Raw genomic sequence first — 19,416 nt, 5'->3', positions numbered from 1 at the left:
ATGTTATATAATCTCTGTACAAAATTTTATTCGCCAGTATAATCATATTTCAAAAAAGATTCCAGAGTTTACCTAATGATGGTTAAAATGGACAACTTAGCTATTTTAAATCTGTAGTGATGATTACATATTGCCAAGTCTTTTCTTACAAAGATTTTCTGTATTTAAGACTCTTGATACACACTACCGAACTATCTCCTAAAAGCACTGAAAAAAACCTGCATTTTATTTATTTCACGTATCAACTGATTCAAGGGGGAGCCAATGGCTAAGAAGTATTATTTGGTAAAAAAGAATCTTTTGAAAATCTGAACAGTGATTGACTTACGTTCGAACTTTATGCCGACCGATGATGAAAGAAACCTTCCGGCTCCAAGGGTTCACAAAGCTAGACCAACTGGAATCCAGTATGATGTAATCTCCATTTTGAGTACAAAATCTAATGGGTAAATGTTCAAAGGGGGGCTGGCCTGCGTACTTCAAGACTATATAAAATAACAAGACAAAAACAGAATTTATTTAACAGAGAAACTGATTACAAAAATGTCTTGTCTTACTCATTTGTTTGTAAATTTTTTCGTATGTCAAAATGGAAAAATAAACTGTTTTGGCAATTTCAATACATTGCTTACTCAGTTAAAGGTGAAGTTCTAATGATTAGTATCATCAGAAATTGAATGGAAAATCAGAACAGAACAATGATAAAAGGTTTTCTGCCAATAAAGAAGTAGGTCCTTACCTTTTTGGTGTATGGCAACCATTAGGGAACGATCTTCTGGGTGCAAATACATTAAGATCGATGTTCCAATCAGATCCTGAGGTAGGTAACCCAGCAAAGGCACTGCTCTGCGATACAGACACAACACATCATCACAAATCAAAGATGCAAGAGATCTTTATAGACCTTCTGGAGTCTTCTTACTAGCAGAAGCATGTTAAACTCATCGAGTAATTTTTGAAATGTATACTTTTTTTTTACTTAATTCCAAATATGAAAAATCTTCATGGAAAAGATATTTATTACAGCATTTACAAAAGCAAAAAGTTACAAACCATCCAAAATGCTTCTATGTGGGGAAATGGTGGTCGTCTGACATGCTACATCACAATCACCTAGGGAACTTATAAAAAACAGATTCAGAGGCTCTGCAAGCTTACTAAATCAGAACCCCTGGGAGCAGGGCTGGGAATCTGCATTTTTAACAAGTTCTTCAGAGAACTCTGACACCCAGCCAAGTTAGGAACCACTGGTCCACTTAGTGGGACATCCCTCTGCCATTTCAAAAATCTACAAAGATCACATCACATCACAGAAAAATTCTTAGGCTGTTAAATAAGTAACACAGGCTATTTATACAGTGATTAAAATGATAAAAACAAATTATCCCCCAAAAGGTAATAGCAAACAGACAACTAGTACACGAAGACATTTTCAGGATAAAAGTTCGCAGGAAACCTCCAAGAAAAAGACACTAAAAAAAATTCACAAAAAACTCCATAAAATGTTCTGTGCATTAAAATCCACAAGTATTTTCTAATGCACTGGGTTTAACCAATTTTCAGAGTTTTACATTTAGTTAAAATTGCTTACTTTATATAGACTGTATTATACAAAGTGCCTCACTGAGTGCTGCTCAGTCTCAGGGTAACTATTATTAAATAAACCTATTTTCAAATGTTAAGATTCTTTTAAATGAAAATGAATACCTAACAATCCTAACTTCGAGGTTTCTTATACATTGTTCGTTTATATTTGTATGTGGTACAGTGCACTGGTCCGCAGATTTTCAGATTTCATCAATAAGTAGAATTTTAATATAAATGTAGAGAAAAACCGGAGTATACCAATGTAGGGATACCAGTGTTTTACTTTCCCAAACATACTAAAAGGACAATAATAAGCAACAACTACTGACCAATATCACTATCTTTTAAATGAGAAAGACTACTTTAATGCCAGAAAAAAAGTAGGAAGTTCAAAAGAAAGGACAATCCTTTAAATTAATTCAGCTTTAAAAAAAAAAAACTGCCCCCTTATTTTTCTTTCATTTTTCTCCTTCCTTGCTTCCCCTCTACCTCTCACTTCACAATGATAAAAATTTCATCATAAATTGGTTTAGGAACCACTGATCTAGCGGAAATGACACTGGAGTAGGTGCCAGGAGACCAGCGTCTTCTCCCCAGCTTGAGTGAAATTACATACTATGTGAACTCTCAGCAAATTGGCCCAGGTTCCTTGCCTTCTCCTTCTGACCCTACAGGAGCAGACTGCTGTGAAATCAACTATGAGAACTTGTAAATCACTCCTAGAACTTGAACGTGCAAGATCTCACATATATCCAAAATTTATACAACACATTTCAATGTCACTAACAAAAACCAAATAGGCAAATGGGTAGATGTCAGCTATATACTATAAAACCAAACCCGTTGCCACAGAATCGATTCTGACTTATACCGACCCTACAGGACAGAGTAGAACTGCCCCATAGAGTTTCCAAGGCTGTAATCTTTAAGGGCGCACACCACCACATCTTTCTCCCACAGAGCAGCTGGTGGGTTCTAACCGCTGACTCTTCAGTTAGCAGCCAAGTGCTTTAACCACTGTGCCACCAGGTCTCCTCATATACTATAGAGATATATAAACATGATGTAAACTTTTTTCTATTTTTTATTTATTTCCAGAAGCAAATTTTCTTTAAACTTGAAGAAGTACTTACCTTTCATCTACTTCAAGAAAAACACACCCTGGGGTATGCATTGTGGTAAAAATTCTTTTATCCACTGGGATTCGAGGAGCTAAGAAAAACACAGACCCATTTAAAGGCAAACATCTAATCAATCTTCCACTTACTACCCACGTTAACATTTAAAAAAGGGAACAAAACCTCTACGTCAAATAGCAGAAATTTCACTTAGGGGACTGGCCTTAGAGAAGCCAAGACTGCAGCTGACCATGTTTTCATTACTAACTACCTTTGAATTAGGTCAGAATGGGATGTCTGGTGAAGTTAACTTTAAACAGAGAGAGAAACACCTGTGCACACTGAAGAGCTAGTCTTCTCATTACAAGGTCAAGGCTGAAGTAGATTAAAGTTCAGGACTAACAATTGCTTGGTTGTCCACTAAACACAAAAAAGCATTTAAGATGTCACTTAGTACTCTATGGACATTATTAATTTCTGTGATAAAACTGATACAGTCAGTTCTGCTATAACGCTTGTTTTGAAAATGCAAATCTGCTCCAAGATAAGGGATATATTAGGGACCAAGTTGAGCATAATACCAATTTCACATTTGCTTATGCACAGCTGTAAGAAACGCTAGGTGCAGGCAGAAAACAGAACCCAACCAAACAGAACCACTTAGGAGTACACAAAGCACACACACATTTCAAACATCTACCCACGACCTCAGTTCACAGGTGCGATGAGCCACACCCATCTGAATCTGGGGATGGAAATTTCTGCCTGATTTCAGATAGCCTCCTTCCACTACTCACAGTAACACAGAAGCTGCAACCCTCCCGGCACCCACTTCCACAAACTTCAAGTCTTTTTCAAGGCAGAGTAACATAGTTATTGTGGTTTTTGTGTATTTCTTAAACATTCAACATGTGTAAAACTGTGCTACTACTTTTATTAGATTCCTACCCTTTTTTATTTCTAGGATTTATTTTTTAAATAGTATTTCACTGTGTCTTCCGTAAAGGTTTATACAGTTTAGGTTCCCATTCAACAATTTCTTCACGAGTTGTTCAGCGGCATTGGTTACATTCTTCACAACGCGTGAACAGTCTCATTTCCATTCTGATTGTTCTGTTTCCCTTCATTTAGGTTCTCTGCTCCCTTACATTTCATCTTTGTCTTAAAGTAATTGTTGAACCTAATCCTTTTTTCTTAATGTGTCACTGACGAAGTTTTTGAGTGTTGTGCCTCTAAACCCATTTGTCACATAAGTCCCGTGGTTTTTCACTGTGTGATTTCTGCACAGGGCAGTGATTTTTAGGACTGTAATTTCAAATCATGAATGCAAGCTGCTAATGTACTGATATATGAATTCAGAAATGCTGTTCTGGCATTAGAAGATATATGATCTATACTCTTTACTCAGGGGATTTCAAAATACTTTAAAAACATAAATTCACTCTCGTGACCTCTGTGAAACACTTTCAATACCTCTTGTTTCACATACGACAGAAGCAAAAGGCCACACAACAGATAACCAGGGCAGAAGGAGCTGGAGGACTGCTTATCTGTCACCCAGTCCCACGCTCAGACCACTAGGCCATGCTGTCCTTAAATGAGGTGACTGCTGGCTGTGCAGAGTGTCAAGGTATATAAACAGAACTACCATTTGCCGTTTAGTCGGTTTCGACTCATGACAACCCCACGTGTGTCAAAGAAGAACTGTGCTCCACAGGGTGTTTAATGGCTGAGTTTTCAGAAGATCGCCAGGCCTTTCTTCTGAGGCCCCTCAAGGTGGACTCGAACCTCCAACCTCTTGGTTAGCAGCCCAGCATGTTAAAAACCAGTAAAAAAAAAAAAAAAAAATCCTAACGCATTCAGGGGACAAGGTGAAGGCTCAAGCTGTCTTCTGTTTCTGTGACTGCACTAAACAGGCTTTCCCAGGTTCCTATCTGCTGTGCTGGCGTTTCTACATCTTTATCAGAAAGCAGAGATGCCAGACAGACTCACCTTCATAACCAGAGTGAATCTTTTCAACCAGCATGAGACAGCAAGGCTCAGCTCCTGGCTGGGTGGGGCTACGCACGTGAATCAAATAGGAGATAACCCGGAATGGGCGGTAGTTCTTCTCTTGCTCTCCACCTTCACCACCACTGAAGAAATTAAAAATGTTAGGTCTGGTCCCAAGGCACTCCACTGGCCCAATGTACAGCAAGGCTGGGGAAATGTTTTATTAGCAATTTTCAAGAAAGATGTATCCAAATCTAAAATGTTTAAACATGTTTCCTTTTAAAAGAAAGAAAATGTTGCTTTAAATGTCCCCAGTACCCAAGGGCAATTATTCCTTGATTATTCAATACAGAAAAGGTCCTATTTGGATGACTGCGAGTGTGAAGATGGAACTAGTCATTCTGTGACTTTTTTCCTGACCTCAACTACTACTAAGACTCTTCCACTTGCAAAAGCAGGTCAGGCAGAACCATCTGTCTTATTTGCAATGTCTAAATCAAGTGCCATAAGACCAAAAACTGGATCCTTGCCCCTCACAGCCCCTGATGGACCACTCTACTAGCCACTTCTCAGCTGTCCCTCTCTAGGCTCTCCTTTCCAGAAACTAAGTCTCGGCTTCAGCTACAGCCTTGCCTGGCAGAGGCCCTGCACATGGTTCAGCACTCCATAAATGCACTGTCTGAGGAGAGGTAGAGGGGTACACTCCAGCCCACTATGAGGAAAGTAGGGGCTACACTGCAGCCCACCAAGCTGGGCCATGAAAACAGAGAGAATGCCACCTTCTAACTCTCACAGAGGATCCCCAGGAAGGCGCACCCTGATTGCTCACTATAAAGCTCCTCACCTGGCTTTATTGCTCCAGCTGCTAAGGGGGATTTTCAACAAATTCCATGGAGTCTCTAATACAGGACAAGAATTCTTCTCTTCTCTAAATATCTAAAGCAGTTAGTAACTTCAATGCCGATGTTGGCAATCATATTGTCGTTAAAAAAATATTTTTTCCTTTTATTTTGAAAGCAAGACTAAAACAGTAAATTCAGAAGAGAAAAAAATCACTAGTAATCCTATTCTAAAGCAATGGGTATTAAGGTTTTGGTCCTTTTTCTTCTAGTTCACTGTTTCTGAACTGTTTAAATCTTCATAAATATAAAAAATTTTTTAATTAATTTAAACTGTGACCGAAAAACAAAAAGCAAACAAAAACAGAAGAGCCCAAAACCATGGTCATTTTAAAGTGCATTTAACACCCAGTAATTCTTGCACTGGGTTGGTGGGGTGAATTCTCATATGCCCCCATGTTAAGAATTGTCTTTCTGGTCTTTTCTCCTATTGCTTTATCATCTAATTTTCTCCCAAGTACATGTATCTTCTCTTCCATGAAATACAAACTCTTTGTGTCAAGACCTCAGTCTTATCTTCTGTATCCACACCTGAACTTAGTCGAAAACAAAAAAGTTGAAATAACTGTTAAGTAAAATTAGAGAATAATCCACTTTTTTGGCTGCCACAAATCCCAATACTTACCGAATCCTGCAGAAAAAGGATTTCACAGGAGCAAATTCGTACTGTGAGGCTGCTGGGGACAGAGACAAACCGTCAATCACCCATTCCCAGAGAGGGAAGGTGGAGCAGTTGCACTGTTACCAAAGAACAACCCTTTGGTGACCCAATTATTTTCTGCTTTGAATTTTCTGTTGCTACCTTCCATTTTCACTAATGCAAGGCATGCTGATTAAATGACCAATTCAGAATTTTGTTATGAATTATGGATTCTGATGCCCATTATCTGGGATCCCATATGCCCCAGTGGACCCTGGACAGCCTGACTCCTGCTGATATAAGTTAATGATAAAATTGTCTTTCTTACTTCTTTAAAATTTGCAAAACATCAGGTAAAGATGAAGGCACCTGGAAATGACTGCACATACATTTTATTCCACTCTTCTGGGCCTTTTTATTATTTTTCATGCAACTTTTCAAAACATGGTACAACGTTCCTTAATGCAAAAGCAGTACTTACAGGCCAAATAAATAAATTCAAGGGATGTTTTGTGTCAGGAAAATTACCAGGACAATGCATTCTTCATTACTGCAAAAGCAGTACTTACAAGTCAAATAAATTTAAAAAAAGGAATTTGAATTAAAAAAAAAGGAATTACCACCCTTAGTTGTAACAAAAGCAGTACTAACAGCTAAAAAACAGTGACGGCTGCCCTGGAATACTGCAGAACTGCTCACAGAGGTGCATTCTACCTGCTGCATGTGGAAGCAATGACTGGGTCCTAGGATATAATGCAGGGTAAGAATAACTTCTAGAAGTTCCAGTCTCTTGAAAAGTATCACTGCAATGCAGTATTCCTTATTATAATGGCATTATTCACCGTTAAGAAGCTAGAAAACCAGGGAGCCAGTTAACACCTGGAAACAATGGATGGTGTCTAAGAGAAAATGGCCACCATGAGTGAATGAAGAGGGGGACTGGCATATTCTCTCCATAAGTACATTCTCATGAGAATACAGTAACTGGGAAACATAGTGAAGAGGCTTATTTCACCAAAACAGAGGCAAACCTGTCAAAAGTTTAGAAAATTCACATATTCAGGAGGCATCACCTAGGACAATGTTCAATCTACACAAAAATGAGACTCCAAATCAGCGTTCTTGAGTTTCATGCATTTCAAAAGGCTCCCACCTTGAGGCTAAATGCATTCATATCAGGCTACCTCTTTCCCAAAGAACCCCAGAGGCATAAAAATTTGTTGGGATACCATATGTCCCATGGGTTACCAAAGGGAGAAACTATCTTTTTAAGACAACAGTACTCTTGATTAAAACAGAACTCTTCTCCCTCACTTTTACGGCTTTGCATTCCGTATTTCCAAGAGCTTTCGTATTATACAGTAACCTTCAGGGAAAAAAAAAACACAAAACACTGAAGTTTCTGATTTATAGCTTTCCCTATAATCCTTCCCATCTTTCTGTTATTGCTGTGTGCTATCGAGTGCATTCAATTCACAGCAACCCTACAGAGCAGAGCAGAACTGCCCCATAGGGTTGTCACAGCTGTAATCTTTATGAGATCAGATCACCAGGTCTTCTTCCCTGCGGAGCCGCTGGTGGGTTCCAACTGTAGACCTTTCAGTTAGCAGCCTAGCACTTAACCATTGCGTCACTAACGCTCCTCCATATTTCTACAACTGCTCATATTTGTTATCTCAAACACCAATATGATAATCCTTCAGCACAACTCTTAAACAGTAATACATTAACTTTTCAACAATTGGGAATTTAGATTACTTTTAGATTTTAGCTATGATACATAATTTTTTTTCCTTCCCCTTTAAATTCTTCCTTTGGATGAACTCTGGATAAAACTGTGTCCCTAGGTTAAAAGATATGATCTTTTGTGACTCTCATCATGTATTGACAAATTAATCTCCAGAACACTGTACCCACCTGCACTGTCATTATTATATTAATGTTTTCTCACAACCCTGATGCCATTGGTTTGCATCGATTTTATTGATTTTTGCTAGCTCTGGTGTGAAGTGAGGAGCCTTGGTGGCACAGTGGTTAAAGCAGTCGCCTGCCAACTGAAAGGTCAGCAGTGCGAACCTACCAGTTGCTCTGTGGAAGAAAGACATGGCAGTCTGCTTCCACGAAGATTTACTGCCTTAGAAACCCTATGGGGAAGTTCTACTCTGTCCTATACGGTTGCTAGGACTTGTAATTGACTCGATGGCAACGAGTTTGGTGTTTATTTATTTATTTATTTTTTTTTGGTGTAAGATGGCAATTCAGAACTGTTTAAACTTGCCTTTAAAGACAGGGGCGGAACCTTTTCCCAAGAGCTTGTGGGCTACCTATATGGCCTTTGGTTAGAGCTCTCTGAAGCTATCTTCTGGGCACTGGTTCACTGGAGATGAAGGTCCTCAGTTACGGGAAGCAAGGAAAACTGTAAGATGTTTAACAAACATACACTGAAGGCAGTGTAAACAACAAGAATTCTGAAGAGCTGAGATACCAGATACAGCCCAGGTCTGTGTACTTCTAGAGAAAAGACTGTGGGAAGGCTCAGAAAAAGGCCTTTTGAATGGCTGAGGAAAACGTACACGATTCTAAAAGATACTCTGTTTAAAAGTAAAGGAACCAGTGATCAAAGCAGCACAGTTCATAAAAGTATGAGAGTGACAGTCTCACAACTCTGGAGCCAGAAGATAGTTCTTACAGTGCATCTGTGAAAAATAAACGGAAGAACAACTTTATGAGTGAGCTTAAGAAATTAATTACTTTAAGGGATGCTACAGTTTTAACACAGAAACAGTGTCAGTAAAGGCTTAAATAAACTCATGGAGGAATTAATGCAAGAAAAGGACTTTTCAAAAACATTCTTAATTTTCTCAGATGATTTCAGGGAAGGGAACTATATGTTCCTTCAAAATATTCACTGGCACGCCTTTCAAACTTGCAAACATATTCCTTCATTTGATCATGGCTTCCCTATCGTAAAGCTGGAGTCCCTGGGTGATACAAACAGTTAATGCACTTAGCTGCTAACCAAAAGGCTGGAGGTTTGAGTCCATCCAGAGGTGCTTTTGAAGAAAGGCCTGGCGATCTATTTCTGAAACATCACAGCCTTGAAACCCTTATGGAGCACAGTTCTACTCTGACACACATGGGGCTGCCGAGAGTCAGAATCTACTCTATGTCAACTCTTTTTAAAAAAAATTTTAAAGCTAGAGTCGCACACAGTCATGCAGCCAGGAGACTTCCCTACTTTCTGGGTAGTGCCTAAGAGCAGGGCTCTGGATTCTGACTGCCAAGGTGAATCCCAGCTCCCTGTCTCCTCAGCAGTGTGACCTCAGGTGAGTCACTCAACTCTGTGCCTCAATGACTGTGGCAGCTCCGGCTTCCAGGGGCACCACTGGCTAGAATCTACAGCTGCAGCCCTGCTTCATCTGCCACCGGTCACGCCACACTTCCTTCCTGCGGCAGCTCCCAGCCAGTGCCCGTGCACAGGCGCACGAAGGCAGGACCATTCTGTGGAGAGGCTGGATGTCTCCAATGCATGACTCTGGCTCCTAGATTTCCCTTAGGCTTCCAAGCCTAGCTGTTCTTTAAACTCGGCTGAAGTCAAGATACTTCCTTTCCTATATTCCTTCCTTTTCCCTTCTTCCGGAGTGTCCTTCCTCTCTGTCCCCTTCTCTCTTCTTCTGGGTTGTCTTTCCTGTCTGTCCCCTTCCCTTCTCTATCCTTTCAGTGTGTCCTTCCTCTCTGTCCTCCTCCCTTCTCTATCCTTCCAGGGTGTCCTTTTGCCCTGCCCTCTTCCTTCTCTTTCCTTCCAGGGTGTCCTTCCTCACTGCCCCCTTCCTTCTCTTTCCTTCCAGGGTGTCCTTCCTCACTGCCCCCTTCCTTCTCTTGCCTTCCAGGGTGTCCTTCCTCACTGCCCCCTTCCTTCTCTTGCCTTCCAGGGTGTCCTTCCTCACTGCCCCCTTCCTTCTCTTGCCTTCCAGGGTGTCCTTCCTCACTGCCCCCTTCCTTCTCTTGCCTTCCAGGGTGTCCTTCCTCACTGCCCCCTTCCTTCTCTTGCCTTCCAGGGTGTCCTTCCTCCCCTGTCCCCACCACCCCCTCTTTTCAGGGTGTCAGATCTGCATTATGGTCTGAAGACACTTCCCACCTCTCCTACTCCCTCCTTCAATGCATCTCTTGCACATCTAATCCCAATTTGGCATTTGCTTCCTGGTGGACCCAAGCTAACACAGTTACCTTATCTGTGAAACGGGGGTAATAACAGTACCTACACCCCACAAAGTTACTGTGAAAATTAAACTATTTAGTGCATATGAAACATTAACAACAGTCCCTGGCAAACAGTAACAACTCGAAAGATAATACTAACATTATCCTTTTAGTTTATAAACCAAAACTAAACCAGTTGCTGTTGAGTCAATTTCAACTCACGGCAACCCCATGTATAGCAGGAAGAACTGTGCTCAGCAGGGTTTTGAACAGCTAATTTTTCAGAAGCAGATCTCTACAGCTTTCTTCCGAGGCACCTGTGGGCGAACCGAAACCTCCAACTTTCCAGTTAGCAGTCGAGCACGTTAACTGTTTGCACCACCTAGGCACTCCTTTAGGTTCACAGAGAACTCCAACTATCCAATGTGCTTTCCCAGCATGGGCTTGTTTGAGTTTCACGGCAACCCTGTGTCTGTAGGCTGGTCAGAAGCTATCATTCTTATTTTATGAAGAGAAACCAAGTGATTCCCAAAGTTAATGAAGGGACAGAACTCAATTTAAAACTCAGACCTTCAAATTCCTAGTTTAAAATTCTTTGTGCACAGAAAATACTGTAACTGTACTGTGATATAAACTTGCATATACCATTTACATATCATATCAAGTACCTCAATTTCAACTGTCTTCTCTAGGAATCTTGCAACACAGGGAGCAAGCCAACATGACCTCAGACTCCACGTGCCTGCGCCCAGAAGAACTGGATGGTGCCCGACTACCATCACTGACCACTGACAGTGATCACAATAAGAGGCTTCTGGACAGAGTGGGAGGAAAACATAGGAAAAAATTCCTGCATACAAAAAAAGACCAGACTTACTGGTCTGATAGAGACTGGAGGAATCCTTGAGACTATGGCCCCCAGACACTCTTCTATCTCAGAACTAAAATCATTCCTGAAGTTCATCTCTCAGCCAAAGATTAGATAGGGCTATAAAACAAACAATAAACACATGCTTCATAGATCAATCAAGTATATGAGACCAAGTGGGTAACATCTGCTCAACAGCAAAGATGAGAAGGCAGGAAAGGACACGAAAACTGGACAAATGAGAACAGGAAATCCATGGTGGAAAGGGGGAGAGTACTGACACATTGCAGGGATTGCAATCAATGTCACGAAACAATGTGTGTGTGAATTTTTCAATGAGAAACTAATCTGCTCTGTAAACTTTGACCTAAAGCACAACAGAAAAGATATGTAAACAACCAATAAATACAAATTAAAACCAAAAAGAGAAACCACTTCACACCCGGTAGAATGACTAAATTTAAAAAGGCTAACGATACTGTTATGGATTGAATTGTGCCCCCTCAAATTTAATGCTGAAGTCCTAACCGCTGTAACCTGTGAACTTGATCTAATTTGGAAGTAGGGTCTCTGAAGATGGTTATCAGTTACTGTGAGGTCATATATGAGTAGGAAGGGTCCTAATCCTATCTGAATGATGCCCTTGTAAAAGAGATACAGAGAGAATGAGGAAGAATGCCATATGAGGATGGAGCTATGCTGCTGATGCAAGTCAAGAACATGTGAGGCTACCAGAAGCTGAGCGAGAATCTTCCCCTAGAGCCTCCAGAGAGAGAGAACGTGGCCCCGGTTACGCCCTGAGTTTGGACTACTAGCATCCAGAACTGTGAGACGATAAATTTCTGTTCTCACAAGCAAAAAAAAAAAAGAGAGGGAGAGAGAGGAACAGAAGCAGAAAGAAGAATCTTCCCCCAGAACCAGAACCTTGAATTTGGACTTCTAGCCTCCTGAACTGCGAGAAAACAAATTTCTGTCCTTTAAGCAAAAAAAAAAAAAAAAAAAGTCATGTGATCTCACACAGCCAATGTGAGCCCATGAGCATTTCAACAGCAAAACTGATGCCCACTCATAATGACCCATAGAACAGAGTAGAACTGCCCCATAGAATTTCCAGGGAGTGCCTGTGGATTCAAACTGAAGACCTTTTGATTAGCAGCCATGGCACTTAACCACTACGCCACCAGGGTTTCCTTCAACAGCAAGGCTGTATGTAAATTCTGTTTTTGGAAGTGTATTCTAAATAGTGGTCAGATCCTTCTGAGAGGTTCACACTACAAGCTGATATTGAAACATGTTTTAATACAGGGTCAAAGGCTGGCCATAGCTGATCACATAGCTGCCCATGTCCTTTATGTTCTATGAGCTCAAAGGAAGGGTCGTTGTTGTTGTTGTTAGTTGCTGTCGAGTCACCTCCAACTCATGGTGACCCCACTGTACAAGAGAAGGAAAGGTTGCCTGGTCCTGCACCATCTTCACAATCATTGCTATGCTTAAATCCACTGTTGGGGCCACTGTGTATTTTGAGTGTCTTCCAACCTATGGGGCTCTTCTCCAGCACTACACTGGACAATATTCTTATAATCTATAGGGCTTTCATTGGCTAGCTTTTGGAAGTAGATCGTCAGGCCTTTCTTCCTAGTTTGTCTTTGTTTGGAAGCTCCACCTGAACCTGTCCACCATGGGTGATCCTGCTGGTATTTGAAATACCAGTGGCATTGCTTCCGGCATCATAGCAACACATAAGCCACCACGGTATGACAAACTGATAGGTGGTGGAGAGAAGGGACAGGAAGAGGTAACAAGGGCACAGCTTAGAAACGGCATAGAGCTACGCAACTGCCCTCAATGCGAGTCTGAATCCTTGAGATTTACAGACAAAAGTACGATACAAAGATTAACTGGGTTCCACGGTCTTATGCAGTAAGTAAATTTTGAGGTACAACAGGCAATAATTTCACGGCATGTTAAGTTTCTGTAGGAGAAGGAAAATAATCAGTAATTAGCAAAGACAAAAAGCTTGCAAAGACAACATAGAGAATACATAGGCAATACTGAAGGAAAAATACCTGGGGTGAATGTGAAAGAGCTGGCAAACAGTCATATCAGGTGTCTGTCCTGTTCAGAGCAGTATCTCAGCATCTAGAATAGTTCCTGGTCCATAGAGATTACTGAAGAGCTGTTTATGGAGTAAGTGACTAAATGGAAGTGGAAGAACAAACGCGGACAGTTAAAAGAATGAGAAAACATGTTTAGGCAAGAGGAAGAGAAATGAAATCAATTATTCCTGAATGATGGGAAAAAGGGAGATGAGGAAGCTAGAAGACAAGGACACCATAGGTACGTTTTCTAAAGTTTATATAATAAAATACAAAAAAGGTCAGGCAAAGCTCTATAATTGGAAAAAGAAGGAGGCAAGACTGCTCTTCACCGGATCAAGCAACAGATTAAAAAATTTGAGAAGCAGGAATCAAAGGAAAGGCCGATATACATTAAGCTCTTTAAGAGACAGATCACAAAGAATACGAACTAAGTGGTAAAGGAGAACTTAAAACAAAAATAATTAATTACTTAAGGATCACGAAGACTAGACTGAACGTCACAAAGAAAACTCTGAATAGGCATCTCTGGTACTGAAATACGCGTTATCTTTCAGAAGAAAAAAAAAGCAATGAGACTGATGAACTTTTATGAGCAAGAAAAACCGGGAAAGTGAGCTAACCATTACGATTTTATCTGCAAAGTAAAATCTATCATACAAAGGAATAGTGAAGTCAGTATAGAAGGGAAAACATTTAATTTTACTAACTTGAAGGAAACAAGAGTCCCTGGGTGGTGCAAATGGTTATTAATACACTCAGATGCTAACCAAAAAGGCTGAAGGTTCAAACCTACCCAGAAGTGCTGCATAAGAAGTGCCTGGAGATCTCCTTCCAAAAAATCAGTCATTGCAAACCCTATGGAGTATAGTTCTACTCTAACATACATGTGATGCGATCCCCATGAGTCAGAATTGACTCAACAGCAACTGGGTGTTTTTTTTTTTTTAAAAAAAGGAAACTGAGCCTTGACATTGATTATACTCCTATGCAACATGCTGGTGACCACACCACATTTATGACATGTGGTGCAATGATTAAACACTTGGCTGCGTTTAATGCGAAAAGTCGGTGGTTTGGAAACCATCAGCTGCTCTTCAGGAGAAAGATGTGCCAATCTGCTTCCATAAGCATTACAGCCTAGAAAGCTCTATGGGGCAGTTCTACCCTGTCCTATAGGGTTGCTATGAGTCAGAGCTGACTCGATGACAATGGGTTTGGTTTCAGATAACCTGTGCAATTAATCTAACATCAAAGCACATTTACTGGATCTTTATTTATGTTATTACAAGCAATTACAAAGCTTTTCACTATACTTTGGCCTTTTTTTTTTCAAGCAGTAAGAAAAATCACAGAGTTCACATGTTCTAAATAGTGCATTAATTTCCGTGTTATTTCTGGAAGAACAAAACTGATGTCTATGAGGCAAGATGAACGTATTGGTGTAGTTACCTCTTTGGGTCCAGTTGTTCCAGAAGGGAAGCTGGGCGTGGGCGGTGTGTGCGTAGAACACCCTCACATCCTGAGGGGCAAGTAGTTCAACAAAATGGAAAGACTCCAAGAAATCTTTTTCATAATTCAGGATTGAAGTAGCCTGTTCAGAAATGTGCACTAACCTTCCAGACAGAAATGAAACAACTGCCATAAAGGTGTCCTATGAAAAACATTTAAAATAAATGCAAATATTGAAGTACTTGCTAGCAATATGCACTGGAAGATAAATTTCTTATAGAATTCTACTATGATTAATACCTTAAAACACACACACACATCCCGTAACAGCAACAAACCTCCCAAAACCATTTTTTCTAACACACTTCTTAAATGTTATCATAAAACTTGAGTTTTACCTTCTGAATGTTTAATTTCCATGCTAAAAATATATATACCTACTAGCTTATTCTACATCCTATAAGGCCGTGTTTTTGTCGTTAGGTGCCGCCGAGTCAGTTCTGACTCATAGCGACCCTACGCACAACAGAACGAAACACTGCCTGGTCCTGAGCCATCCTCATAATCGTTGTTATGCTTGAGCTCATTGTTGCAGCCACTGTGTCAGTCCACCTCGTTGAGGGTCTTCCTCTTTTCTGCTGACCCTGTACTCAGCCAAACATGACGTCCTTCTCCAGGGACTGACCCCTCCTGACAACATGTCCAAATAAGGCCATATGTATGTTATATAAACTCCCAATTCCTGCTTTCCAGGCTGTGCCTTACACACCTGGAGGGACTGTCTTCTATCAATCAAGTGTGTATTCTGGGCTTCAAGATCAAGCTCAAGATTCACCTCCTTCAAGAAGCTGTCCTTGACAAACCTCATTTAGTAAGAACCACTTCTCTAATTTGTTCTATTGGACATAAATATAATATACTTATAATCAGCCACTGTGTGTATCCACTAGCATTAGCATATGTTTCCTCTCTAGCTTTATTTTAAAGATCTTGAAGGACGGGCAAATGTTTTCTTAAATCTCCGTAGCACCTTGTACAGTACTATGCACACACCAGTTAGTGAATGCGCACTATTATAATCCTAGATATAGCTTATGTTACCAAATGATAGCATCTTTAACTTACCTTCATGTTGAGATCTAAATATAAAATTGAGCAATCTCCACTGTTATTCAGCAAAACACAAGGCTTAATTGTTCTGTCAACATGAAGAGAGTCAATAAAGATATACCAAACATCTCTTCCAAAATTTCATAAAGAATGGCAGCCTCTCAACTCACCTGCTCTATAAAATCTGGTTGTTACAACTTGAAGTAGTAGGTATTGGAACTAAAAATGATATAAATAGAAATGAACAATTCTAAGATTAGGATAAAATGCAAGAAATTCCTCTGCAGTGTTATTTGTTTGTTTCTTAATTTGAGAGAACTCAGGTATGGTAAAGAGACAGAATCACCTCAGAATCAAAGCAAATCAACTACCTGACATGCTGCTTCCTGCATTTGGGCATGTTCTCTGTCAAGAGTAGGAAAAACTACACAATGCCTCCTTAGCAATTTTCTCCTTTTGTTTACCTCCAACTGTGGTTATTGAAACTTACAGTATTGTTAAAAAAATCTGCATCTACAGAAGGTCTTTAGGAAAGTCACCCAGGTTGGTACGGCAAAATGTGACTCTTACTGTGTTTTTGGAAGTGTGTTCTGAGGCGATAGTGGACAGCTTCTCAAGACTGTACATGGTCACATCTGTTGGAGGTGCTCCATTTTGACTGAGAATCTGGAAAAACTCACTGTTTGCTAAGAAACACAGAAAAATAAACAGGTAGTCCAGTGGCAACAGTATCTTTAGGAAATCACTTTTATCATTCTTAAACTGGCTTACTATTTAGGAAAGCACACCTCATTTTCTTCTTTCACTTAAAATATGGATAAAAACAAAAACAAAAAAAACCAAACCAAGTGCCGTCGAGTCGATTCCAACTCATAGCGACCCTATAAGACAGTAGAACTGCCCCATAGAGTTTCCAAGGAGCACCTAGAAGTGCAAATTAAAGATTTTAAATTTCCTCAGGGGGGGAAAAAAAAGTTCCTTATGAATTTAGCATTTTCTGGATCACAAGGATTAAGATACATTTAACCTATTAAAACAAGCTGTCAAAACCCAAAATTCCAAATATACATACTTGTGCACACACACAAATAATTTTTTATGACAGAAACATCACCCGAATATTCAGTATATTTGAAGCCACAGAGGTTTGTGCTAAAGAGAATATGCACTTCATGAAATTTCCCAAGAAGAAAAATCAGAGAGAAAAATAAAAAATTGTTTACATTGCTCATTTTTAACTTGGTAAATTTCTGATGTATTATGATCGTATTTTAAAAGTATGTGTATGACTGGGACATGTACATTGTATTTAGTCAAGTGTGTTTTTTCCTAACACCCACAGAAGACAACGCTCCTTTAAAAAGTGAATCTTCAAAATGTGCTTACGCTAAACACTAAGCTCTTGCAATAAGCCAGCAAAAGACTGCATATTTACTAAACTATTCTGCAAGTAAGGTTCTCCTGGTCTTCTTAGTTTGAAAAATTAAGATACTAATGAAATCACTGTAGCTCTGCTCATCTTGCAAAAAGTGTCATAAAAAGCTCAAAAAAATTCTATGAATAAAACCACATTGACAAATTCTCTGGGTGTATTTGTACTACTGGTTCTTTCCTTCAGCTAGTTTACCTTGGACACTGTGTACACAGTGAAGAGCATAGTTGAGGGCTTCTAGAGTGCTGGGTTTACTGTGCCTCTCGGATGGGAAGTACTTTTTCATTTCCTGGACTACCATTGTAACTTCTTCAGAAACTCTGATTCGATCCTGCTGTTTACTGTTAAGATAAAAAATAATAAAGTCACATATTCAACAATAATACCAGCCAACATTTACTGCACGCATACTACACTCCAGGCCATTTTGTTAGTGCTTCAACTCATTTAGTTCACAAGTTTATTAGTCTCAGGATGGTGCCAACAACTGATGTGCTTGGCTGCTAACCAAAAGGCTGGAGGTTCAAATTCACCCAGAAGTGTCTTGAAAGAAAGGCCTGGCTATTGACGTCTGAAAACTCAGCCATTGAAAATCACATGGCACAGTTTTACTATGACACACATGGGGCTGCCATGAGCCAGAGACAACTCCACATCAATAGGGTAAAAAAAAAAAAAAAATTACAGCTGGGGAAATGGAGGCAAAAAAATGGGTAAATGTTACATATATTCCATTCTCATTCCCACTTCAACCTCAACTCCGGGAAATTCTTTAACCACTTTTTATGTACTTCTGGTACTCTTTGGCAATTTTCTCCATTTTCCCAAATCTTCTCATTCTGATTTCTCTATGCCCCCCCCCCGCCCCCAAACTTTCGCCCAGGCTTAAAAACAAAAGAATAAAAGTACTGCAGCCCTGCTTTCCATTTTACTACTCCCGGGAAGAACAACAAACAAATCAGGCTGTGAAATAAAAACAAAAGTGTCACCTGTTGCTCTCCCCGTATTTCCTGGGCAGTTGGTAGTTCTGGCTCCACGCCGCATCGGGTTCTGCTCCAAGGTGCTCCTGCCCGCGGGGCAGGGGTCCTTCAAGCTCATCGGGCTCCTTTTCCCTGGAATCGTGCGCCTCACTGCGGGGCAGGTCCACACCTTCGCAGAGCTCCATCCCGTGCTCGGTGTCCCTCACGTCTGTCGCCTGCTTTTTGTTTATTTTGGAGCCCCGGACCGAAGTTTATTCCCCATTTTGGACCCTGCCATACATAGCGTTAGGGAAAGTGAGCTGCCATCGTACACCGGGAACTAACGATCTGTGGTCACCTGGAAACACTTTTCTCCCAGGGTTTCCATAAAACCTTCCTGGGTGTTTGCACCGCAGCGGGTCTGGCCTGGGGGGCCAAAGGTGACAGGTGTCCAGTAAAACATACGACCAGTGCCGGAGACGGGGTCCGCTAGGACTTGCGAGCCCCGGGGACGGGTCCTTCGCCCCTTGTCGCTGCACTGAAGATTCACACAACTTCCCTCAGTTCTGAAAAGTCGGCGCGCGTCAGGCACTGGGCCGGAGAAAGGGGGTCCCGGGAAGGAACACAGTTCGGGGGCTGCGGCTCCCACAGCTGACGCGCACGGCACGCTCGCGCAGAGGCCACCAGCCGAGTGCTCAACCGCCCCTGCCGGCGAGCGGGGGTCCCGAGGCCCGCCGCGTGCCGGCGCCCGCGCCCCCCGGCGCCACGTGACGGCGCCCCGCCCCCGGGCCGCGGGATTGGCCACCACTGCCAGCTGCGCTGGCCCTCATTGGCCTAGGAGCGGTGTCCGACGCTAGGGCGCCCGGGTTACATAAACTCGGGCGAGTGGGGCGGGGGCGAAGGCCTCAGAACACGTTACATAACGCACGGGAGTAGGCTGAGGACCGCTCTCGGCCAATCGCCGCAGGCCGGCGCGTAAGTAGGGGGCGGGGTGGCCTTGAGGAGGCTCGGGCAGTGGTAGTGACAGGGCACTGGAGCTGCCAGTAATGTGGGCGGGTCCGTC

The 19,416-nt window shown here is 41.3% G+C and overlaps 1 protein-coding gene across 8 annotated transcripts in view; it reads right to left on the bottom strand.

Annotated features, from left to right (window-relative positions):
* PER3 (period circadian regulator 3) overlaps positions 1-19,074 on the bottom strand; it is a 67,735-nt gene extending 48,661 nt beyond the window's left edge. For 3 of the 8 annotated variants that reach the window (XM_064281185.1, XM_064281188.1, XM_064281186.1), the window contains exons 1-9: positions 18,384-19,074; positions 17,590-17,735; positions 16,533-16,648; positions 14,853-15,054; positions 6,222-6,273; positions 4,698-4,840; positions 2,721-2,799; positions 740-846; positions 329-485 (exon numbers count right to left, since the gene is read on the bottom strand). In XM_064281185.1, coding sequence (XP_064137255.1) covers positions 329-485; positions 740-846; positions 2,721-2,799; positions 4,698-4,840; positions 6,222-6,273; positions 14,853-15,054; positions 16,533-16,648; positions 17,590-17,735; positions 18,384-18,559 — 1,178 coding nt within the window. In that variant the 5' untranslated portion in view covers positions 18,560-19,074. Of the gene's footprint in view, positions 1-328; positions 486-739; positions 847-2,720; positions 2,800-4,697; positions 4,841-6,221; positions 6,274-14,852; positions 15,055-16,132; positions 17,736-18,383 lie in introns of those variants that run through there. The other 5 variants (XM_064281187.1, XM_064281191.1, XM_023552107.2 and 2 more) reach the window with 4 other exon arrangements.
* Between the last annotated feature and the right edge of the window lie 342 nt (positions 19,075-19,416).

This window comes from Loxodonta africana, chromosome 3 (assembly GCF_030014295.1).
Source record: "Loxodonta africana isolate mLoxAfr1 chromosome 3, mLoxAfr1.hap2, whole genome shotgun sequence".
NCBI lineage: Eukaryota > Metazoa > Chordata > Mammalia > Proboscidea > Elephantidae > Loxodonta > Loxodonta africana.
This window is presented reverse-complemented; position numbering and strand designations above follow the sequence as displayed.